The sequence below is a fragment of the Alosa alosa genome, chromosome 23 (assembly GCF_017589495.1).
Source record: "Alosa alosa isolate M-15738 ecotype Scorff River chromosome 23, AALO_Geno_1.1, whole genome shotgun sequence".
NCBI lineage: Eukaryota > Metazoa > Chordata > Actinopteri > Clupeiformes > Clupeidae > Alosa > Alosa alosa.
Window position 1 is genome coordinate 5655819 of NC_063211.1, and position 21588 is coordinate 5677406.

Sequence of the window (21588 nt, forward strand, 5' to 3'; positions counted from 1 at the left end):
CTCTCTCTAAGAGTCCAAGAGAGGGTGAGTTGTGAACTCAGAGTGATCCAGTCACACCGAGAACAGCTGAGGACGACCCACTGCACCAGGAAATAATATTCTGCAACTCCACTACTGCGAAAAGCTCAGCAGTCACAGCAGAGAAATGCTGCACACATACGAGAGGCCAGAGGAGGGCGCTGCAGTGCAGGCTCTCAGCAGGCCTCAGGGCTTGATGTCAGAGAAGCTTGTGTAGGTCTCACTGCAGCTAGAGGATGTACTCAGATTCCCCGAACCACTTCCCTCTGCAGCAGAGCAAATAGCACAATACGTTATATTAATTCAAGCATGTATCAGAGGACAGTACACACACACACACACACAGGGAGATAGAAAATAACATACATTCTTACACAATCACCCCCATACCTGAGCTCGTGAGAGATTGTGTGGATTTTGACTCTCCTATTAATGTAAGGAGGTTAGCAGCCGGTACCCAGCCTTCTTTGTTGGTCTTGAGGTTTTTGACAAACCTGAAGCGCACAAAAAAACTGCATCAGCATCAGCTATACCGGAGTACCGCAGAGGGACAACTGCATTCACCATTATACAGACTTCTGACCTAATCTTCTTATTATATGAAACATTAGGAACAACTAAGCTGTAAATAGATGACAACAACCTTAGGAATTGGTAATGTTTGAAAATGAACATAAAACGTTAACGCAGAACAACCAGGTTGAAATGTAATACTTGTATATCTTGCAGATACATTTAAAGGTGTTAATTAATGTATAATACTGTGATAATATTACGATATATATAATAACATGCTAAGAATGCACAACAACAACAATAATAATAACAACAATAATGGCAAAGCTTTGTTTTCAATCAAAACTCGGTTCCACAGCCTTCCATGACCAATTCTAAAGATTTTGTGCCATTTTGAATCGGTTTTGAGTAGCCTCACCACTGTCCATCATCTCCCTCCTTCACCAGCTGGACCGTGTCGCCACTCTTCACACACAGGTCTTTCTCATAGTCGGCCACCACCACGTACTTGCCTGGGGCCTGGAGAACACACACACACACACACACACACAGAAAAAATCAGATCAGCACTGATGCTTTGTAAGACTTCTCTTGAAGCATTTCCTAGGGTTTCTTTTGACATTTCTTGAGCACAAACTAAAGCCATCATGTGAGAGTTTTGAATGTTGAGTGTTGTTGTTGTGCTTAGGATCTTGCTCATGGTGTTGAGATCGCTAATGGATTTTGCATAGGTATTAAACTAGCTTTAGTTAAACTCGTCTGTGTGCAGCTCTAAATCTGGCCACTCACAAGTTTCTTGACCCCCTCATCCTCGGGGTCAGAGTTCAAGGGGTCCTCAGCACTTGAGTACCCATCATGCTCCTCCGAGGCATCCATGGAGAGGGACGCCTTCGTCCAGCCTGGAGAGGTAGGGGGGAGAAGAGAGAAGATAATGTGAGTCGGAGAAGCCTGCTCTAGGACAAACATCTATAAACTAAGTAAGACATCAGGATATGAGGCGGTAGAAAGCGAAATCTTGTAGAATAGTGCTATTCTGGTGCACAGGGTTGACTCAGTGTAATGCAGTGTCCTGTTTAACACTAGTTAACACTGTTTAAATTAGGGAAAAAATATGTTTCTCCAATATGGTATGGAGAGTGAAGATGCAATTTAAACGGTAAAAAGGTGATTCAAATTCAGAGGAGGGAAGCCGAGGTACGGTGATATCAAATCAAATCAAATTTGGTACTGATAAACAATCATGACAGGAATGTGTGATTGCTTTTGATATTGTGGGATTGTGATGGTTTACGTGATTGTAAGAGGCATATCTGAGAGCCATACCCCAAAGCAGAGGCTGTGGCCACAGTAGCTATGGTCAGCCACAGTGGCCACACACAGCAAGTCAACGATGACCCAACCATAACCAAGACCAAGCAGACCCATGCAGTATAGTAGGATCATGTTTTTGGAAGTACCTCTGCTTGTTAAAAAGTTAGACCACTTGCTGTGACATTTTGAGGTATGTGTTCCACACACACACACACACACACACACACACACACACACTTTTCACACCACACAAACACACACCAGCTCCAGCTATTATTACACTTTCATACCTGAAAAAAGAAAAACACAGTGGAGGGTCTGTCTACAGCACAACAGCACACTTCACGGCAACAAGCACACACAGGCAGGGGTGTGTGTGCACACTCTAATCCCTTCTCCTGCTTGGTGCCTAAGTGAGGGGGGGGGGGGGCTGGTTAAAGTGCATTCAGGGGTTTAGGTGCAGAGTACAGCAGTCCAGGAGAGTCCACCCAGAGCAGGCAGGGGTTTACCTCGCCGCTTGGCCTGTAGGAGGCTGGACGTACTCAGCCACCGCACTCGGCTCAGGCCTATGGGAGGACCTGTGTCTGATAAAAGAGCAGCCGTCACACACACGCACGCACGCACACACCAAGGCCCTTTCCTACACTTGCCCCAACAAAGGGACCACGTTTCAGCCAGTTTCACTCACTAAGTCAATCTAACTCACTCTAACTGAATCGCTCACTCAGTGTAACTCACTCACTCAGTCTAACTCACTCTAACTGAATCACTCACTCAGTGTAACTCACTCACTCAGTCTAATTCACTCTAACTGAATCGCTCACTCAGTCTAACTCATTTTAACTGAATCACTCACTGATTCACTCACACTCACTCACTCTAACTGAATCACTCACTCACTCACAGAGAGTGTTATTTACTCTCACTCACTCAGACTAACTCAGGAACACTCACTCTTATTCACACACTCGGTTTCATACTTTTAAACCCCAACCCCAACTTCTGAACTGACCAACATGTCTATGGTAACTGACAAAGAACCAAATGAGTTAATGGATTCATGAAATCTGTTGGATAAATGGCAGTAGCAAATGGTATGTTTTTTCAAAACAATCTATCATCTTCTGAATTAACTCAGTTTTTACTGACATGAATGATGATACTTAATATCTACATACAACATTTTATCCCCTATTATGATAATGTTTATATAATTGAATTCAACATCATAAGCACACAAAATGCAATGCACTATTAGGAGCTGTGGGCAGTAACTTGACCTCCTCTCCTACAGGGGGCGGCAGAGAGGCCGGAGGAGGGTGGAGCAGGAAAGGGAAACGTTAAAGGGAGATATACCTCTAAAGCCAAATGGAGTTGGGTCACTCTTAATCTCATGCCGTTTGGTTTTGTGGTCAGGACTAGGGGGAGATCCTGGCAGGAGAGCAATGGACAGGAGAGAGAGAGAGAGAGAGAGAGAGAGAGAGAGAGAGAGAGAGAGAGAGAGAGAGAGAGAGAGAGAGGGGGAGAGAGAGAGAGAAAGAGAGAGAGATGTAGAGAGGAGAGGGGAAAGACAATCAGAACAAGAGAGGAAATGATCAAAGAGTAAAACCGAGAGGGATAGAAGACTAAGAGGCGAGAACAACATGAAAGCGTGAAGAGAGAGTAGGTAGAGTTAGAGAGTCACTACTGATGCGCGACTACCTATCTTAGAGTCACTACTGATGCACTAGACAGGCTAGATGTGCGACTACCTATCTTAGAGTCACTACTGATGCACTAGACAGGCTAGATGTGCGACTACCTATCTTAGAGTCACTACTGATGCACTAGACAGGCTAGATGTGCGACTACCTATCTTAGAGTCACTACTGATGCACTAGACAGGCTAGATGTGCGACTACCTATCTTAGAGTCACTACTGATGCACTAGACAGGCTAGATGTGCGACTACCTATCTTAGAGAGTCACTACTGATGCGCGACTACCTATCTTAGAGTCACTAGTGATGCGCTAGACAGGCTAGATGTCCTATCTTACGGCTACTGCCCTCACAGGGGTATGGGGCTCTACTCTATAGTACCTGGTGGGCAGAGAATGGCCATGGGGAGGGTCTGACTTCTCCCCTCTTGTGAAGATAGCAGGTCTGTGTCAGGAGGCATACCATAGTTCACTTCAAATATCACTACATGTGTTTGTACATATCTTTTTTTTTAATTATAAGTCAAAATCTTTAGCGGTTAAACTGCAACTGGTGCTCATGTGAAAGAAATAAAAAAAGGAAGACCAAGTAGATTCTGTCTACAACATGTTTAGGACACGATCCATCTCCCCTCATCGAATCACTGAGCCTATCTAATGCTGCCATGAACTAAAATTCAAAATACTTCAATGTCACTTCCTGTAATATGTGTACCGACAGATGAAGAGATGCAGTTCTACCTTTCTGGCTCTTGAGGTTGCTGAATCCCTGCAGCGTAAAGCGTTTTTTTGCTGCCGCAGCTCGATCTGTAGTGGGACTGGTGACCGTGTCCTCTACAGCCACCACCACAGCAGGAGGAGGAAGGAAGGAGAGAGGAGCAGGCAGGAAGGGGAAGAGAAGGAAAGGAAGAATAAGTACTGTACGTCAACATAAAAGCAGGGAAGAGGAAGGAAGTACAAATGAACAACCATTTCAGATGCCTGCAGGAGGGAGAAGAGAAAGGAGGCAGAATGTGAGGACAGTGACACAGGACAGAGTCTGAAGGAACACCAGAGGAGCATGCCTGGAGATTGTTAAAGGACTCTCAGAGAAAAGTATACTTCCTAGGAACACCAGAGGAGCATGCCTGGAGATTCTTAAAGGACTCTGAGAAAAGTACACTTCCTAGGAGCACCAGAGGAGCATGCCTGGAGATTCTTAAAGGACTCTGAGAAAAGTACACTTCCTAGGAGCACCAGAGGAGCATGCCTGGAGATTCTTAAAGGACTCTGAGAAAAGTACACTTAGATCAGTTTTGAAAAAGCAGAAGCTAACAGCAGTTGGCTCTCGTGTCACACCTGCATAGCTGTTCCTCACTTCCTGGGTACATCTGTGTGCTTTACGTGTTCATCATTTGCATGACTTTTATTGGTGGATGAATGTTTTCAAGGTTATAAATTCAGGTTAATCATTTCAGAGGGCTATTTTTAGAACCCTCTGGTACCAAAGTTCTCAATGGTGACTACTCACCTTTAGCCTTGTCTGTGGCCTTAGGGGAACCAGACTCGGCCGCGCCAGGCTCCGCCTTCTTCTCCTCAGCTTTCTTGAAGCTCTTTTGACTGCTCCTGAAAGGGCTGTAAAGAAATAATAATGAGATACAAACATAGAAAATAGAATAAATAATCAATTATTAATTAAAAGAAATAATTGATTTCTTAGAGATTGTAAGGACTGCTGCGACCAAAACAGTTAGTGGAAAGCAGTTTTTGTTCCTGGATGTTTTCGGACAGGAGAACAGACTGGAGTTGAGAAGTTGGAACAGAACGACAAACCTCAGACTGATAGATCCGTTGCTGACCGCAGGCGAAGGAGACGCTGGTTCTGAAGGCTTCTGCTGTCTTGCATCTGACGCAGCGAGGGAACGGAGAGATAGGCCTATGTCAGATTTTTAAAACCATTCTAATCAAGTTCCAGGGAAAAACAAGTCCATGCCTTATCAGCGCTTAAAAGGCATACAGTATTATGACGATCTGGCATGCCAAACAAACCCATATCGCTCTAATCCACTGTGCTGTATATGTTTACAACATGGCTTACAATAACAATAAACATTACATTATCACTAAAAATAACATTTTAAAGTAAAATGATACTTTAATAAATGCCATTTTAAATCATGACAATAAACTAATAATAACATTAGCAATGACAAAAACAATAGAAAACTATAAGCATTTACAAACTAAGACTAATTTTTCTATTTTACTAATTTAACACATTTTTCAACTCATTCCAAAGTACAAAGCTTTTTACTCATCAACACATGAAACCCACCATACACACAGACACACACACACACACAACACACAACACACAACACACCTCTGCAGGCCCTCAGCTGCTCTGTTAGAACTTTTCGGATCTCATTAACCCATGTTGTTTTGATCTCTGCCGTTGGAGCCTGAAGATGATAGGACACAGAATGTCAGTCAGGATTTTCAAACATGTGCCCACCCACTCCTTACCCACTGCAGGTAGAGAGAGAGAGGGGAGGGAGAAGAGAGAGAGAGAGGAGGAGAGGGAGAAGAGAGAGAGAGGGGTGGGAGAAGAGAGAGAGAGAGGAGGAGAGGGAGAAGAGAGAGAGAGGAGGAGAGGGAGAAGAGAGAGAGAGAGGGGAGGGAGAAGAGAGAGAGGAGGAGAGGGAGAAGAGAGAGAGAGAGGAGGGAAAAGAGAGAGAGAGAGAGAGAGAGAGAGAGTAGGAGAGGGAGAAGAGAGAAAGAGGAGGAGAGGGAGAAGAGAGAGAGAGAGAGAGGGAGGGAGGGGAGATGAATTCACACCGGGTCTCCCCTCTGAAGGCTGCCCACCTGCACAATGTAGACCTCCTCTCTGGAGTTGCACCAGATCTCAAACTTCTTCTGGTCTCCTTTGGCATTCTCGGTGATCCCCACCGCACTCATCTGTTCAGAAAAATCAAATAAAAAATCAGATAGTTATCATTTTGGACTAAGAAAGGAAGAGCACACTGTTGATTTATTCTTGATCGACGTTTCCCTTCTATGCTCTGGCCATACAACTGTATACATAACTTTCACACACACACACACACACACATCAGAGCATTTGGTTACAGCAATATGGTGACAACGTAAGCACAGACAGCAGGAGCATCCTTACATTGAACGAGTGCAACAATATGGTGATAACGTGAGCATAGACCGCAGGAGCATCCTTACATTGAGCGAGTGCTTGAAGCTGTAGGAGGGGGCTTTCTCGTAGCCCTCCCCGTTCTCCTCCCGTCTCTTGCAGAAGAGCAGGGCCTTCTCGTGCAGGAACAGGTGCCTCTGCATGGGCTTGAAGCGCGCCAGGTCCTTCACCTTGGCATGGCCCTTCTTGTGCTCTGTCCACACGCTGAAGGAGCCTTGCATCATCAGCTTGCCCAGGTCACTGAGGTTGCCCTGCAGATGTCAAAGGTAATAAAGCCAGTTATGCTAGACATGTTTTGCCAGTAGCTTTCAAAGTTCACAAACCAGTTAAAGGGAAACTTGGCAGGATTTCCCTCTCCGCTAGGGGCAGTGGGAAAAGTCACCATTTTCACCGGAACAGGTCATTTAACCATCCAAATGATTTCTAAACGGGTTTATTACGTTGAAATAGTTGCCAAGTTCCCCTTTAAACAGAAGCTATTTCCATATATTAGCCATTTCCATGAGAGCAGATTCTGCTGAATGAAACTGCAGAATAGCATGCTGATTAGTGACCACTCACCTCATAACCGGTGATGGCAATGAGGTGCATGGAGTCGTTAACAGCCTTCAGGATGCCCAGGATGGACGAGAGCGCCTCCTGCAGGTCCTCGGAGCCCTCGCAGCCTTTGCTGTATTTCAGCATCTCCTGCAGGAGGAGGGGAAAGATCCAGTTTCACTCTGATACTCTCAACAGCTAGCAGGCAACAAAGTGTGTGTGAGAGTGTGTGTGTGTGTATGTTTTTGTGTGAGACAGAGAGAGTGAGAGTGAGAGAGAGAGATAGAGAGAGTGTGTGTGTGTGTGTGTGTGAGGTTTGGGGGAGACCTTCAGTAAGAGCTGGTATTTTGTGATCCTCTGCACTGGCTTCAGCAGGTACGAGTCCAAGCCCAGCTTGTGCTCCAGCTTCTTTTGGCATTCCTACAGGTGCAGCGGCCAGACAACAAACAAACAAACAAACAAACAAACAAAATAAACACACGAGCATGTAAGAATCTTCTTTCGTCCTTCAGAAATGTTTAAACATACCTAAATATAGCAGAGTTCTTACTCTCTTTTCTGTGTTAGAGTTTACCTGGAAGAAGGTGCAGTCAGAGCATTGCCTCCACAGGCTCTCAGAACGGGGTTTGTTCTGGCAGTACTTCTCATAGATCTGCAAATCCGCCATCTGGCACACAAAACAGAGGCAACGCAAAAGGTGAATCAACAATACAGGGCAGAACATAAGACAACAGGACATCATAGGGCTGAAGTTAAGACTTGGGTCTGATGGTCAACTTGCTAAAGACTTGGGTCTGATGGTTAACTTGGTAAATACTTGGGTCTGATATTAACTTAGTAAATACTTGGGTCTGATATTAACTTGCTAAAGACTTGGGTCTGATATTAACTTGCTAAAGACTTGGGTCTGATGGTTAACTTGCTAAAGACTTGGGTCTGATGAATAACTAGCTAAAGACTTGGGTCTGATATTAACTTGCTAGACTTGGGTCTGATGGTTAACTTGGTAAAAACTTGGGTCTGATGGTTAACTAGCTAAAGACTTGGGTCTGATGGTTAACTTGCTAAAGACTTGGGTCTGATGGTTAACTTGCTAAAGACTTGGGTCTGATGAATAACTAGCTAAAGACTTGGGTCTGATGGTTAACTTGCTAGACTTGGGTCTGATGGTTAACTTGGTAAAAACTTGGGTCTGATGGTTAACTAGCTAAAGACTTGGGTCTGATGAATAACTAGCTAAAGACTTGGGTCTGATGGTTAACTTGCTAAAGACTTGGGTCTGATGGTTAACTTGCTAAAGACTTGGGTCTGATATTAACTTGCTAAAGACTTGGGTCTGATGGTTAACTTGTTAAAGACTTGGGTCTGATATTAACTTGCTAAAGACTTGGGTCTGATGGTTAACTTGCTAAAGACTTGGGTCTGATGGTTAACTTGCTAAAGACTTGGGTCTGATATGCTACAATTTGCTGGTAAACTCACTCTCTCCAGGAAGCAGCGGCCCACAAGTTCAGGGCAGTCTGTGTACGCCTCCAACTCTCGAAGAAACGTCCTGCATGAACAAAATATAAAAATATAATAAATAAATAAATATCAGTAAACGATAAATACTTTCACACGCTTTGATCACTCTCTCAGACACACATAATCCCGGTCATACTCATACTCATCATGAAATAATATAATAATAAGAGTCTTTTACTAAATGTTATGTTGTAAGGTAGACTGTTCCAGAGTTTAGTGGCCCTAACTTCAGAAGATCGCTCACTCCTGGTCATATGAGTATACAAGGTAAAAGCTCATAGATCTCTACGAGCTCATGGATTGTGTGGGTGGAGCATACCGTTTGTGAAATTGGTAGATCTCATGCATGTTGCCAAACAGGATGTCCTTCTTATTGACCAGCGTATTGGGCATCAGATGAGCCATGGCTGGGCTGTCCATCTCCGCGGCATAGCCCTGGAACAGAGGGGAGATCACAGGGTTGTGTGATTAAAGCCTTAACTCTAACACTAGTTAATGAAAACGTTACGTACACAACACGAGCGGTGGTAGTGTAGTCGTTAAGGAGCTGGGCTAGCGTGCAGTAGCCTGAAAGTTATGGGTTCAATTCCCGGCTTCCACCGTTGTGCCCTTGAGCAAGGCACTTAACTCCAAGTTGCTCCAGGGACAATGTGATCCCTTGTAGTATAGCTGTCACTAAGTCACTTTGGTCAAGAAGTGTCTGCTAAATGTAATGTAATGTAATGTAATGTAACAACGTATCGAGTACAGTATCCCACAACGTATCAATATGCTTTCTGAATTTTTTTCTAAATGTGAGTAACATTAGGTCTGGTTTCATAGCAAGAAAACATACTGCATATGTTAGACCTGGAATCTAAACATGTGTACATGTCTCGGCATATGTGGCTATTGGCCTGGGTGTGGTGTGGCTATTGGCCAGGGTGTGTGGTGGCGATTGGCCTGGGTGTGGTGTGGCGATTGGCCAATGTCTGCTGATCTTTCACCTGTAGGACACACAGCAGCTCCTCCACGTATGCCCTCTCCGTCTCTAGCAGCTCGTTCATCACATGCCTGTACACACACACACACACACACACACACACCAAACTTCTTCAGCAAACTGTTCATGCACCTAATAAATCGATAGTGCAATTCATCGGTCTAAACAAGTGCCATTCCACACTTTAATTGACTCATTAATTACAATTTTGTTTTATTATATCATTTATCATAGTATCAAGAATTGAATCAATTATAAATAGAAATGGAAATACAGTACAACTACAAATTAATGTATAAATACATATATTAGAATTATAACTAAATATAACAAAAATATGAATTATTTGAACTATGGCATGAGTGGCTAGGAGATATCGACACAACTGTTATTCGGCCGTAGGCATGAGGCTAGAGGCCTGACTGTTGCATTTAAATATATTTATATATTTCGATATGACAACAAACAGGCCCAGCTCACCTCCTGAGCACGGCGAGGTTCTCCTCCTCCTCGGACAGAGACGGGGGTCTGCTGTTGGTCCCATTGGGCAGGCTGGGGTCCCCCTGGAGGAGCGCGCACAGAGAAAGAGGCCAGTCAGCCACACGATAACTCATACCTGTCAACACTCCCGTTTTTCCCGGGTTCTCCCGTATTTTAAGGTCATCTCCTGGCACCCTCCCGTTTTGTTATTTCTCCCGGAAAACTCCCGTAATTTGTCATGCGTAAGGTAATGGTAAGGTAAAAGCAACGACCGAAATGCAGTGTTGAAACACGTGTATGAAACGTATTAAATATGCAAACACTGATCTCCCATTTTTGGAAAGCTAACTGTTGACAGGTGTGCGATAACTCCAACTCACTCCAACTAGCCACATCTGCTGGAGGCCTCCGCATAGGATTGTGGCGCAATCCACTTTCGATGTTTGATTACATTAAATTCCATTGCTCTCAACACAGCAGAGCTCACCGCCACAGAACCCTTACACCAGCACCGTCAGTTCCCGTCAGTTACCGTCAGTTACCGTCAGTTACCGTCAGTTACCATTCAGTTCGGTGTTTGTCTGCGGTGCTCAATGAATTCCATTGTAGACTAAATGCTCGTCATTTGAACATTTTGCCGCTGATGTGCTGATGTGGCAAGTGACAGAAAGTGTCAGTGCCGATATGCCGAGCGCTTAACTGACACTCACCTTCTTGCAACCACTCAGGATTTCTCCAGAGCTGTTCTTCTCCTGGCTTCTGTGAGCTGCAGGAACACACACAGAGCAAATTACACACATATCACTGTTAAATTATACATTTATAAACACTTTAACACATCCCTCTATGACACTGTATAATGTGAAAGACAGCTAGGTTATCATCTAAGATGGAATGAATCACATGTATGTACACACATGTCATTATTCACATCACCACCAGATGGCAGTGTAGCATGGCCTGATCCATGTAAACTCTCATGCAAGCAATGCAGTCTTTTGTGTTCATCCAAGGTGATCAAGGGATGCAGCTGCACGTGAGCTATGACCCTATGGCTATGCCATTGCAGTGGACTGTGTTGGTATAGACGGTGTGGGGAGTGTGTGTATGCATGTGGGTCTATGTGTGCTTTAGGATACAGAAAGGCTAGTGTTATACAATATGTTAAGGCTATCTGCAGTACACTTTAAAAGATTCATGTCTAAAGGGTCCAGTATCCTTATTTTTTGAAGGTGCCTGTTTGATAGTCTGTCCAAGGCTGTTCTGTTGGTGATGTTTTCTGCCACAAAGGTTGCTTTGTTTGTGATTTTGTGAGTAAATAGACTTGGCTGTCGATTGGCTACAGTGAATTAAACACCTCTCCTGTATATATCTGAAAAATAAATATGAGTGGTCGGCATATGTGAGTCCATGTGAGGTTTAGGTCATGTAAAGGCTAGTGTTATAACATATGTCAAGGGCATCTGCAGGGCACTTTTAAAAGATTTATGACTAGAGGGGGAAGTGTTGTGTTTTTCCTGTGGGCGGTCAGTGGGGTCTCTCACCTGGAGAGGACATGGGGGATTTGGGGGAGGCCTCGGGCCTTGGGGCCACCGGCTGTACAGGTCGCGTCTGCTTGGCGGCCAGCTTCTTCAGGCTGACCCGCCGCTTATCGAACATCTCCTGCATGGACACCTGCTTCTGCAGGACCTTCTCCACCTGCTCCTGCTCACACAAATGCATGTCCAAGCACACACACACACACATATACACAGACACACACACGCAGACACACACACACACACACACACACACACACACACACACACACAGACACACATACACATACGCACACACACACACACAAAGAAACAAACATGCACACAGATTAATACACATTTAAGTAGATATTTACACACAAATGCAAATGAAATGAACACACACACACAAACACGCACACACACAAGTAACTGTGCACCCAAGTACCCCTATCTTTTCCATTCATCTCATCTTCATGCACCAGCCAGACACCTGATTGAACTCATTAATTAGTGGGACACATGAGCTCGTTAGTTGAAATCAGGTGGAACATGTGCTCCTGGAGGACCAGTCTCTCTCAAGGGCACGGCCATTACGGCTCTGCACTGCTAGCGCACCTCTTGTGTTATTAATCACAAAAAAGGCACGCGTGCGTCGTCTTGTTAATCACCCTAGCGCTAATGCTAGCGTCAGTTGACTGCTAAGCCGTGCGGATCAACAGAGTGACGCCCGCCTGCATGCCCGCACCCAACGGCAGACACACACACACACACACACACCAGGGATGGATTACTGCACGGGCCTACAGGGCCCAGGCCCAGGGGCCCGAGGGGTCAGGGGGCCCTGAATCCCAAGCCTTTGCATGGAATCATTGCCTCAATATCAACAAATCAGGATGTAGGCTATGAATCTGATTGAATTTAGTATTGCCCATCCCCAAAATGCACCAGAATACAAGAAATCACATCACAACAAGTTAAAACATTTCTGGGAGAGGACCCCCACCCCCCACATATGCGAGAATTAGTGGGGGGCCCTTAATACATCTAGGCCCAGGGGCCCGAAAGTTCATAATCTGTCCATGCCCAACGGTGGCGTACCCTGAACTCCGCGTTGAGCACACTCTCGTAGTCCCTCCAGATGGAGGCGGGGTCGGTCAGCTTGTGCTGATTGGCCGTCTCCAGGTAGCGCTCCAGCTCCTGCAGCGCCGACTCGGCGCCGTCCTGCGACTGACATTTGTCCACCGGCTGAGAGGCCAGCAGGTAGATGCCACTGTCACACCACCTAGCGGCCTGAGAGAGAGAGAGAGTGATGAGAGAGGGAGAGAGAGAAACAGAGGGGAGAGAGGGAGAGTGAGAGTGTGTGTATGTGTATTATGGGGGCACATAATGAAGAGCATTGATGATGTACACACATGTAAATGTAAGATTAGTATTATATTATAATATAATTAGTATTATATTATATTATGATTATAATTCAGAATTGATGATTTGCGTGTGTTTTGGGAGACACAGGCCCCAGTGTGTGTGTGTGGTGTATTGTGAATGACCACCAGTGTGTGTGTATGTGTGTGTGTGTGTGTGTGTGTGTGTATGACCACCAGTGTGTGTGTGTGCACGGGCGCGTGTGTGTGTGTGTGTGTGTGTGTGTATGACCACCAGTGTGTGGGTGTGTGTTGTGAATCAGCACCAGTGTGTGTACCTTCTCCAGACTCTGGTGCAGCTCTAGGGCCTTGAGGAGATGGGTCTTCTTGGCCCTCATGACGGAGCCGATCTCCTCGCTGATGGAGCGCAGCTCCGAGCACTTGGGCAGGATGGAGTCCACCGCGTAGTGGGAGCTCTCGATCAGCTGGTCTCCTTCAGAGGCCAGGGCCAACGCACGGTCCAGCACCTCCTACACACACACACACACAGGCACGTGCGCACACACACACACACAGGCACGCACACACATACACACACACACACAGGCACACATACACACGCACACACACACACGGTTAAGGTTGTGGGTGTGGTTGAGCAGCGGTACCATCACCAACTGAGAATCGGTCAACCCAGATTTGATTCCTGCACTTCATTGATTCTGATTGATTGGTCAACCCAGATTTGATTCCTGCACTTCATTGATTCTGATTGATTGGTCAACCCAGATTTGATTCCTGCACTTCGTTGATTCTGATTGGTCAACCCAGGTTTGATTCCTGCACTTCATTGATTCTAATTGGTCAACCCAGGCTTGATCCCTGCACTTCATTGGAAGTCCATGTGGCTTTCGATAACAGTGTGCGCTAACTGCCTCATTTTTAACTTTAAGCTCCACTGTCAATGGTGAGGACATTAAACATCACATCAACTTTAACTTAACATCACATTGCTTCACTGTGTTTTATTGAGCATGTACATAGCCATTACGTATATAGAAACTTAAACGATAACATTCTCAGTAAAGGCTATGTGTCATAAAAAACAAGATCTCCCTTGTTCAAGGGAGGCATGCACTGCACCCAGCGTTTAATATTAGAGCAGTAGTTTAAAATGCAGCACTTGTTTAAAATGCAGCTGTAAGACACAGCAGCACTTTGAAAGCTGTGCCGGGAACCTCAGCATAGTCTAATAATAATTTTGAGTGAGTCAAGGCTTTAAATATTAATGCATGGCACAAAGACTATGGAAAAGCTGAGCACCATTTTAAAATGCTGTGTAATAACAAAAAAAAAAACATCTCAATGGCTGGCGCCACATTGCCCACCATTTTCTGTGTAACAAGCTCTACTGCCTGTGCAAGTCATGCAGGATTTATTAAAGTCTTTTTGTTCCCATATTATCTTGGTAGGCAAACACACAGTATTTCCTCTGTTCAAACGACAACCGCATGACCCATATAAAAATCTAAAAATAACGAGAATGGCGAGAAGCGTCGAGATGGCAAGCTATGTGCCCGTCTGCGCCAGCACTGGCTGACTGGCACGCCACAGCGCCAACTAACCCGCACAATTCAAAATGACATATTCAAAAGGACAGAAATATTTGAGTTAGTTTTCTACTCCATATTTTACTGCACCAAAAGGTTATTTGTGCTTGTGTTATTTGTTTATTTTAAGGAGTAAAGGATAGAGCTTCAAATCAGTGCTGTCATATTATTCAAAAGGACATGGTCTTTTAGCAGAAATATTTGAGTTATTTTTCTGCACCAAAAGGTTATTTGTGTTATTTGTTTATTTTAAGGAGTAAAAGATAGAGCTTCAAATCAGTGCTGTCTGTCCACTGCAGTACAGCAGTAAAGAAAAGAGCACATATCTGCAGCAGCTAGCTTCCACTGCATGGACGCACACACACACACACACACACACACACACACACACACACACAGAGAGGGAGAGAGCGGCACATCCGCAGCCTGGCCAATCGAGGGTGACGAGCTCCCTCTCCTTGTACATTCTACTGCCCTCCACCATCTCCTTCACTCTTCACCCATCCCCCACTCTTCCCTCTCTCTCTCTCTCTCTCTCTCTCTCTCTCTCTCTCCCCCTCCCTCTCTCTCTCTCTCTCCCCTCCCTCTCTCTCTGCTGCAGCAGCGGCAGTCTCCCCTGATCTACACCCGCGTGCAGTGATGCTCTGAAGGAGAGCAGTGAGCAGCGTTCAGAGTGCCGCCTCAGCAAACCCTCCCCTTCCTAGCCAATGGCGGACTCCTCCCCTTCCTAGCCAATGGCGGACTCCTTCCTCTGGCGCGCTCCCTTTCACTCAATACAACACAAAGGAAACAGACCCCATGAGAGCGCCCCCCACCACCCCTTCTCTCTCCAGCCCCCCAAAGCCCGTCTGGTCACAGTTGGTTGCGCGAGGTGACAGGTTGGGTTGCGCCGTGCTGGTGGAGACTACAGCAGGAGCAGCTCTGAGAGGCTCTCCTCCACTACAGCCGCACGAAAGGAACGGAGTCCATACATAGCGTCCGTTTGATCAGTGGGCGGATGCTAACACAGAGCCTCACACATGCAGCGCCAGAGAGAGAGAAGAGAAAGATAGAAAGAGAGAAAGAGAGAAAGAAAGAAAGAGAGAGAGAGAAAGAGAGATAGAGAAAGATAGAAAGAGAGAAAGAAAGAAAGAAAGAAAGAAAGAAAGATAGAAAGAGAGAAAGAAAGAAAGAAAGGAAGAAAGAAAGAGAAAGAAAGAAAGAAAGAAAGAAAGGAAGAAAGAAAGAGAAAGAAAGAAAGAAAGAAAGAAAGAGAAAGAAAGATAGAAAGAGAGAAAGAAAGAAAGAAAGAAAGAAAGAAAGAAAGAGAAAGAGAGAGAGAGAATACTAGTGACGGGCAGGTGACTCACAGGCACAACACATCTAGAGCCGTTCAGATTTGCTCTCTTCTCCTCTCTATCAAAAGGTGTTATTTTTTACACTGAGGAGGTTTCATCTGTTCCTTAATGAGCACTACAAGACTGCAGTGAATGGTGATTGTTTAAGCTGCTACAAATATTTATGCACTGATTTCCTCTGCAAAATATTCATCTTTTTAAGTTAAATATTCATGAAAAAAAAATACATCATTCTTCTGTAAAACCCAAAATCTTCTCTTGAATTAAACCCAATTTTACAGTATTTGCTTTTACATCCTAAAGGCCATAAATCATAAATCTGTAAAAAAGACATGCAGGGTCAGGCCCATTGTGACCAGTATATTAGCCATGGTGTTGCCATGGTTACCCCTGCAGGTCATAGTTTCATAACTCATGGCCTTGTTGAGTCCCTGAATAGAGGCTGATGTAGTGTTTCAAGCTAATTAGCATTTAAATGGGAAATTCTTTGTTTAAAACACACTACATTCCACATCTTCGTCTTGGGAATAGGTCGACACTGGTAGTGGTACTGATGATGTTATTGCAACTCCACGTTTGGGTCATGCGGTTGCATGTAATGACTAGTGGTGAGGAATATGTTTGTGGTGTAATTTGGTTTGTGCGGTTGCCATGGTAACTTACACAGGTGCGCTCTTCGTGGCACGTGAGCTCTTTATGGATGTGTTCAGCATGGGCGGGGCTTATGCCCACCTCCGAGAAGTTCGCCAGTCTTTCTCCCACCAGGTCCAGCTGGGAGCGAATCTGATGACATCAAACACACACACACACACAAATATTGATTAGGGTTTCGCCACACTTGCGGTCATGGTCATTGACATAAACATACAGTAGACCTAAATGCACACAAAAGAAATCTTAACACAGCCATCCATATTCATTCATTCATCACAGCATTCACACAAAGCTAAAGTCAAATTTCCAAAGGTGCACACACACACACACACACACACACACACCTCTCTGTAATTGTGCTCGAAGTGTCGCAGCTGTAGGCACTGCTGCAGCTTGGTGGAGTGCCGTTCCCAGAAGTCATCAAACGCCGTCTCGGTCTCATCCAGCTGACCCAGCAGCCTGAAGACACACCAAACAATCACATCAGGTCATCAGCATAAACACTACTGCCAGGCACAACTCCTGCCCTGGATTCATTGGAATATCAGCCATCAGGGCTGTGTATTGGCAAGGACCTCACAATACGGTACGCATCACGATACATGGGTCACGATACAATACGTCACAAAATATTGCGATGTAATACATATTGCGATGTAATACATATTGCGATGTATTGCAATACTTTTTACTGAAAATGTAAAAACAGAGCTGGAAACACCTGGGCCGTATAATTATGTAGATCACATGATACTGATAATTCAGCAGACAAATAATAAAACAAAATATTGCAATAGTCAGCTGTTCCTGATTCCCTCACGGGATCAAAACAGTATATATACATATATATATACACTATACAGTATACTCACACATTTTTGCTCAGCCTAATACTTTAATAAAAAAAAAATCGATATTTGACGACAGTGGCTATACGATATATTGAGCAAGTGGCGATACAATATATTGATATTTCGATATCAAAAGCACAGCCCTATCAGCCATGCTGGAAATTGGAAATTTTCCAACCAGACCAAATGGCTATTCATAGGGAAGCACATCATCTAGACAAGTTTATGACAGCATCATGCTAAGACCTGAACCAGACAAGGAATGACATGCATTACAGAACTCCAACAGAAAAAATATCTTGAAAAGAAGCAGATTTATTTCAACAAATCCCCTCAACAGCTAAATGCCCTTCCGAAATGCAGAATATTTCTCAGAGTACCTTAACCCACATTTGACAGGCAGAAGGACAATTACAAGCTTGCCCTTTCTACATGACAAAATCACACAATGACAGGAAAGCCTCTCTCTGAAATCCTTTAGACACACGTCGTTTTGGATAACACTCACATGCACCTCGTTGAGACTCAGAGATCACACACACACACACACACACACACACACACACACACACACACACCTCGATGAGACTCACAGATCGTGGGCCTGTTCCCTGCGCTGTCCTTGTCTAAGCCTGCTCAGTGGAGGACACAGGCTAGGCCAGAGCTTATATAACATACGTGTTGTAGTGTTTGTCATTGTGTGTGCGTATGTGTGTGTCAGTGTGTGTGTCAGTGCTTCTGTGTGTGGGTGATATGCACCTGCGGGGCATAGTTCTGCCATTGGCAACGTCTGTCACCTTCAATCTTGTCGACTGCCATGAGTCTGCCAAAAATACCCCCCCACCTCCACCACAGCAGCCTTCAAAAGACCTGTTCCCTGCAGGATCAAATGTCCTAGGAGTTACTTCAGCAAAATCCTACAGGGGTGTTATGCAGTCTGTTTACTTAATGAATAAAGCGGTGTTCTCTGGTGCAATCCACGTATCCATCTATGCAGTATGCGTTGTTGATATAGTGCTATATGGTATAGCCTACTACGCTATCTCTGTGTTCTATCAGTGTTCACCATGTGATGTAAAACCATGCTGCAATGTTAAAGTACCTACTTAGGTGGTCATTACATAAAAAGTGATGCTCATGCAAGCCCACACAGACTATTTTCACGCCGAAGTCTGAAACAGTGTGAATGGTGAGAGTGATCGACCCACCCACTACAAATGCTTTCAAATGCTAGCAATACATACTGATGTTGGCAATATAGCCTGAACGCGAATCCTCGTTTGTAAGTCGCTTTGGCTAAAAGTGTCAGCTTAATGAATACATGTAAATGTATGCAAATTCATACTGAACACGGGATTCATTCAAAGTGTCATTTATGATACTAGCATATAAACATGCAACTGATGCAGCCCTGTGTGGTCTCTCCCAGTAGAGTTGAACTGCAGGAGTCCAGACTGCTGATGTAAGACATCTGATTTAGCTGCAACTTCATTGATTGTGGGGGCTGGTAGCGTTCGTCAGTGCGGCAAGAGCAGCACACCACAAGAAAACGCAGCGCTCCAGCCACCCCAGTACCTCCTTTATCATCATCAGGTCACTTTATTGATGCAGCAAACCAACTAGAAAGTAGTCTGTGGAGACAGACACCTTACGCAGCAATCCCTTCTCATTGTTGTAAAAAAGAATGAATCCTCTCTTTGCTGGCAACACTATGTCATATGCAGAGGACAGAGAGCGAACCTAAACAGTTTTGCTGCCAACAGTTACATCTAAAGGTGAGTATACATTGTGTCCTAAGTGCTCTATTGCTTTGAAATGTACTACAAAGTTGTGTGTTTGTGTGTGTGTGTGTGTATATATCTATATATGTGTGTGTGTGTACATCATATATAGTATGTGTGTGTGTATATGTGTGTGTGTAAATATGTTTGTTTGTTTGTTTGTTTGTTTGTTTGTTTGTGTGTGTATAGTGCGTGTGTGTGTGTACTATATGTATGTATGTATGTGTCACCTCTGCACAGTGGCCAGATTCTCCATCTCGTCCTGGTTCATCGTGTAGTCGGCGTCGTTGACCAGTGGTTCGTTGATGCTCTCTAGGAGGCGTCCGCCCTGGGACAAGGCGATCTTTAGGTCCTCCTGTGAGCACACACCAAGAAGAGGACTTAACACACCTGCGTTGGACGCTGATGTAGGGCAGTACGATGGTGAGAATATGAGACTATATCTGGAGGAGACTATCGGAGACTATAGGGCTGGTCACACCAGGACCAGCTTTTCATCGTTCTCTGAAAGTGATCCCCAACGATATTGTTCTTCACGTCGTTATCGTTATAGTTTATGCGTGAACGTCGTCATTCCTATTAACGAGAACGATGTTTTTTTTATAGTTATCGTCATAGTTATCATTCTTGGGGTGAACTGCCCTTATGGCTGACGTTTGGAGTTTCAGGTTTACCTTCATCTTGTCTTTCTTGTTGGTGTGTGTGCCGAGCAGGTTGGCGGTGGCCTGCACGTCGTTGGGCAGCTCCGTTTCGGCCAGCTCTGTGCCAAACGACTGCAGCATCTGGGCAGTCTTCTTCACCATCAACGCAAAGCCCTCTATGGCCTGACGACACAAGCACACACACAATAAACACACACGCACACACAAGTATACGCACATGCTCACACACACACACACACACACAGTTCATCTAATGAAATTAAATGTCATAAAGAAAAATAAAACTGCAATTGAACACACACTCTTTTGAGGAAAGAATGACAATGACAATAAACTAAAAATATTGTTTTAGTTAAGGGTTACCTTAGTTCCCTTGTTTTATTTATATATCTTTTATATTAAATTATATCACATTTTATATTATACTATCTTAGTGCAGAAAGCCTCAGATAAGGATACATTAACATGTTAAGCTACGAGTTTAGAGACAGAGCTTTCGATTATGATTGGACCCTTGCACATGCCTTTTTACCCCAGGCAGTGATCCCTGCAGACCAAAACTGACCTATCCAACTCAATATAGCATGCTCCCCTATTAAACACACACACACACACACACACACACACACACACACACACACACATGGTTGGCTTCCTTTCCCCTGAAATGTATTGATCCAACAGTTTGAGAGGATCGAAAGTGACAGGCTAAATATATGGACTCCTTGTTCTCTATAATGTGCGTTAGTGTTCAAGCCTTCAGTGCTGCTAACGGAAGTTACAAACACAACTGGTGCAGCTCTACAGTGCAGCTCTACAGTGCAGCTGTACAGTGCAGCTCTACAGTGCAGCTCTATAGTGCAGCTCTATAGTGCAGCTCTACAGTGCAGCTGTACAGTGCAGCTCTACAGTGCAGCTCTACAGTGCAGCTCTACAGTGCAGCTCTACAGTGCAGCTCTACAGTGCAGCTCAACAGTGCAGCTGTACAGTGCAGTGGGACTAAACCAAGCAGTGTTTGTCATTCCTGCTTGCAAGAGAAAGAGATGGTGAGATAGAGAGAGGGGGATCGAGGGCGTCTGGCGTCTTACCGTCCGATGGGAGATCCACTTCTCATGACAGTACTCTTGTGTCCCACCCAGCTCCTGGGTCAGCTGGGTCCGATCAATGTAGCTGTGTAGCTCAGTGACCGAGCTGAGCATTATAACCTGGACACACACACACACACACACAATTAAACAGTCTGTGGAAACATCAAATGGCGACTCTGACAGTTGTGACAACGGTGTGTGTGTGGGGTTAAGTGACCACTGATGTATTAAACGCTTCCTGTTTATACTGTTAATGATTTCCCTCTGCCTGTTCAGGCACCCTGCCATCGGTCTCTCCCTTCTCCTTCTCTCGCTCAGCACAGCTAAAGCTCTAAAAAACTTTTTTGGTACCTTTCCTCCCTCTCTCCTCCTCCTCCTCCTCCTCTCATCACTCTCTCTCTCTTTCTGTTTCTCCCTTCTCTCGCTCAGTGCAGCTAAAGCTCTAAAAAGACCTCTTCTGGTACCTTTCCT

The 21588-nt window shown here is 44.8% G+C and overlaps 1 protein-coding gene across 16 annotated transcripts in view; it reads right to left on the minus strand.

Moving 5' to 3' along the window:
- mcf2la (mcf.2 cell line derived transforming sequence-like a) overlaps positions 1 to 21588 on the minus strand; it is a 67513-nt gene continuing 45925 nt past the window's right edge. For 5 of the 16 annotated variants that reach the window (XM_048234564.1, XM_048234561.1, XM_048234568.1 and 2 more), the window contains exons 6-34: positions 21118 to 21234; positions 20042 to 20191; positions 19598 to 19722; positions 17080 to 17194; positions 16745 to 16864; positions 13473 to 13664; positions 12869 to 13060; positions 11795 to 11954; positions 10961 to 11016; positions 10251 to 10333; positions 9775 to 9841; positions 9108 to 9223; positions 8747 to 8816; positions 7839 to 7931; positions 7592 to 7684; positions 7289 to 7414; positions 6757 to 6978; positions 6388 to 6480; positions 5906 to 5984; positions 5356 to 5458; positions 5054 to 5157; positions 4285 to 4377; positions 3926 to 3988; positions 3202 to 3276; positions 2355 to 2429; positions 1324 to 1433; positions 953 to 1053; positions 409 to 512; positions 1 to 284 (exon numbers count right to left, since the gene is read on the minus strand). In XM_048234564.1, coding sequence (XP_048090521.1) covers positions 205 to 284; positions 409 to 512; positions 953 to 1053; positions 1324 to 1433; positions 2355 to 2429; positions 3202 to 3276; positions 3926 to 3988; positions 4285 to 4377; positions 5054 to 5157; positions 5356 to 5458; positions 5906 to 5984; positions 6388 to 6480; positions 6757 to 6978; positions 7289 to 7414; positions 7592 to 7684; positions 7839 to 7931; positions 8747 to 8816; positions 9108 to 9223; positions 9775 to 9841; positions 10251 to 10333; positions 10961 to 11016; positions 11795 to 11954; positions 12869 to 13060; positions 13473 to 13664; positions 16745 to 16864; positions 17080 to 17194; positions 19598 to 19722; positions 20042 to 20191; positions 21118 to 21234 — 3177 coding nt within the window. In that variant the 3' untranslated portion in view covers positions 1 to 204. The remainder of the gene's footprint in view (positions 285 to 408; positions 513 to 952; positions 1054 to 1323; positions 1434 to 2354; positions 2430 to 3201; positions 3277 to 3925; positions 3989 to 4284; positions 4378 to 5053; positions 5158 to 5355; positions 5459 to 5905; positions 5985 to 6387; positions 6481 to 6756; positions 6979 to 7288; positions 7415 to 7591; positions 7685 to 7838; positions 7932 to 8746; positions 8817 to 9107; positions 9224 to 9774; positions 9842 to 10250; positions 10334 to 10960; positions 11017 to 11794; positions 11955 to 12868; positions 13061 to 13472; positions 13665 to 16744; positions 16865 to 17079; positions 17195 to 19597; positions 19723 to 20041; positions 20192 to 21117; positions 21235 to 21588) is intronic. The other 11 variants (XM_048234562.1, XM_048234563.1, XM_048234566.1 and 8 more) reach the window with 11 other exon arrangements.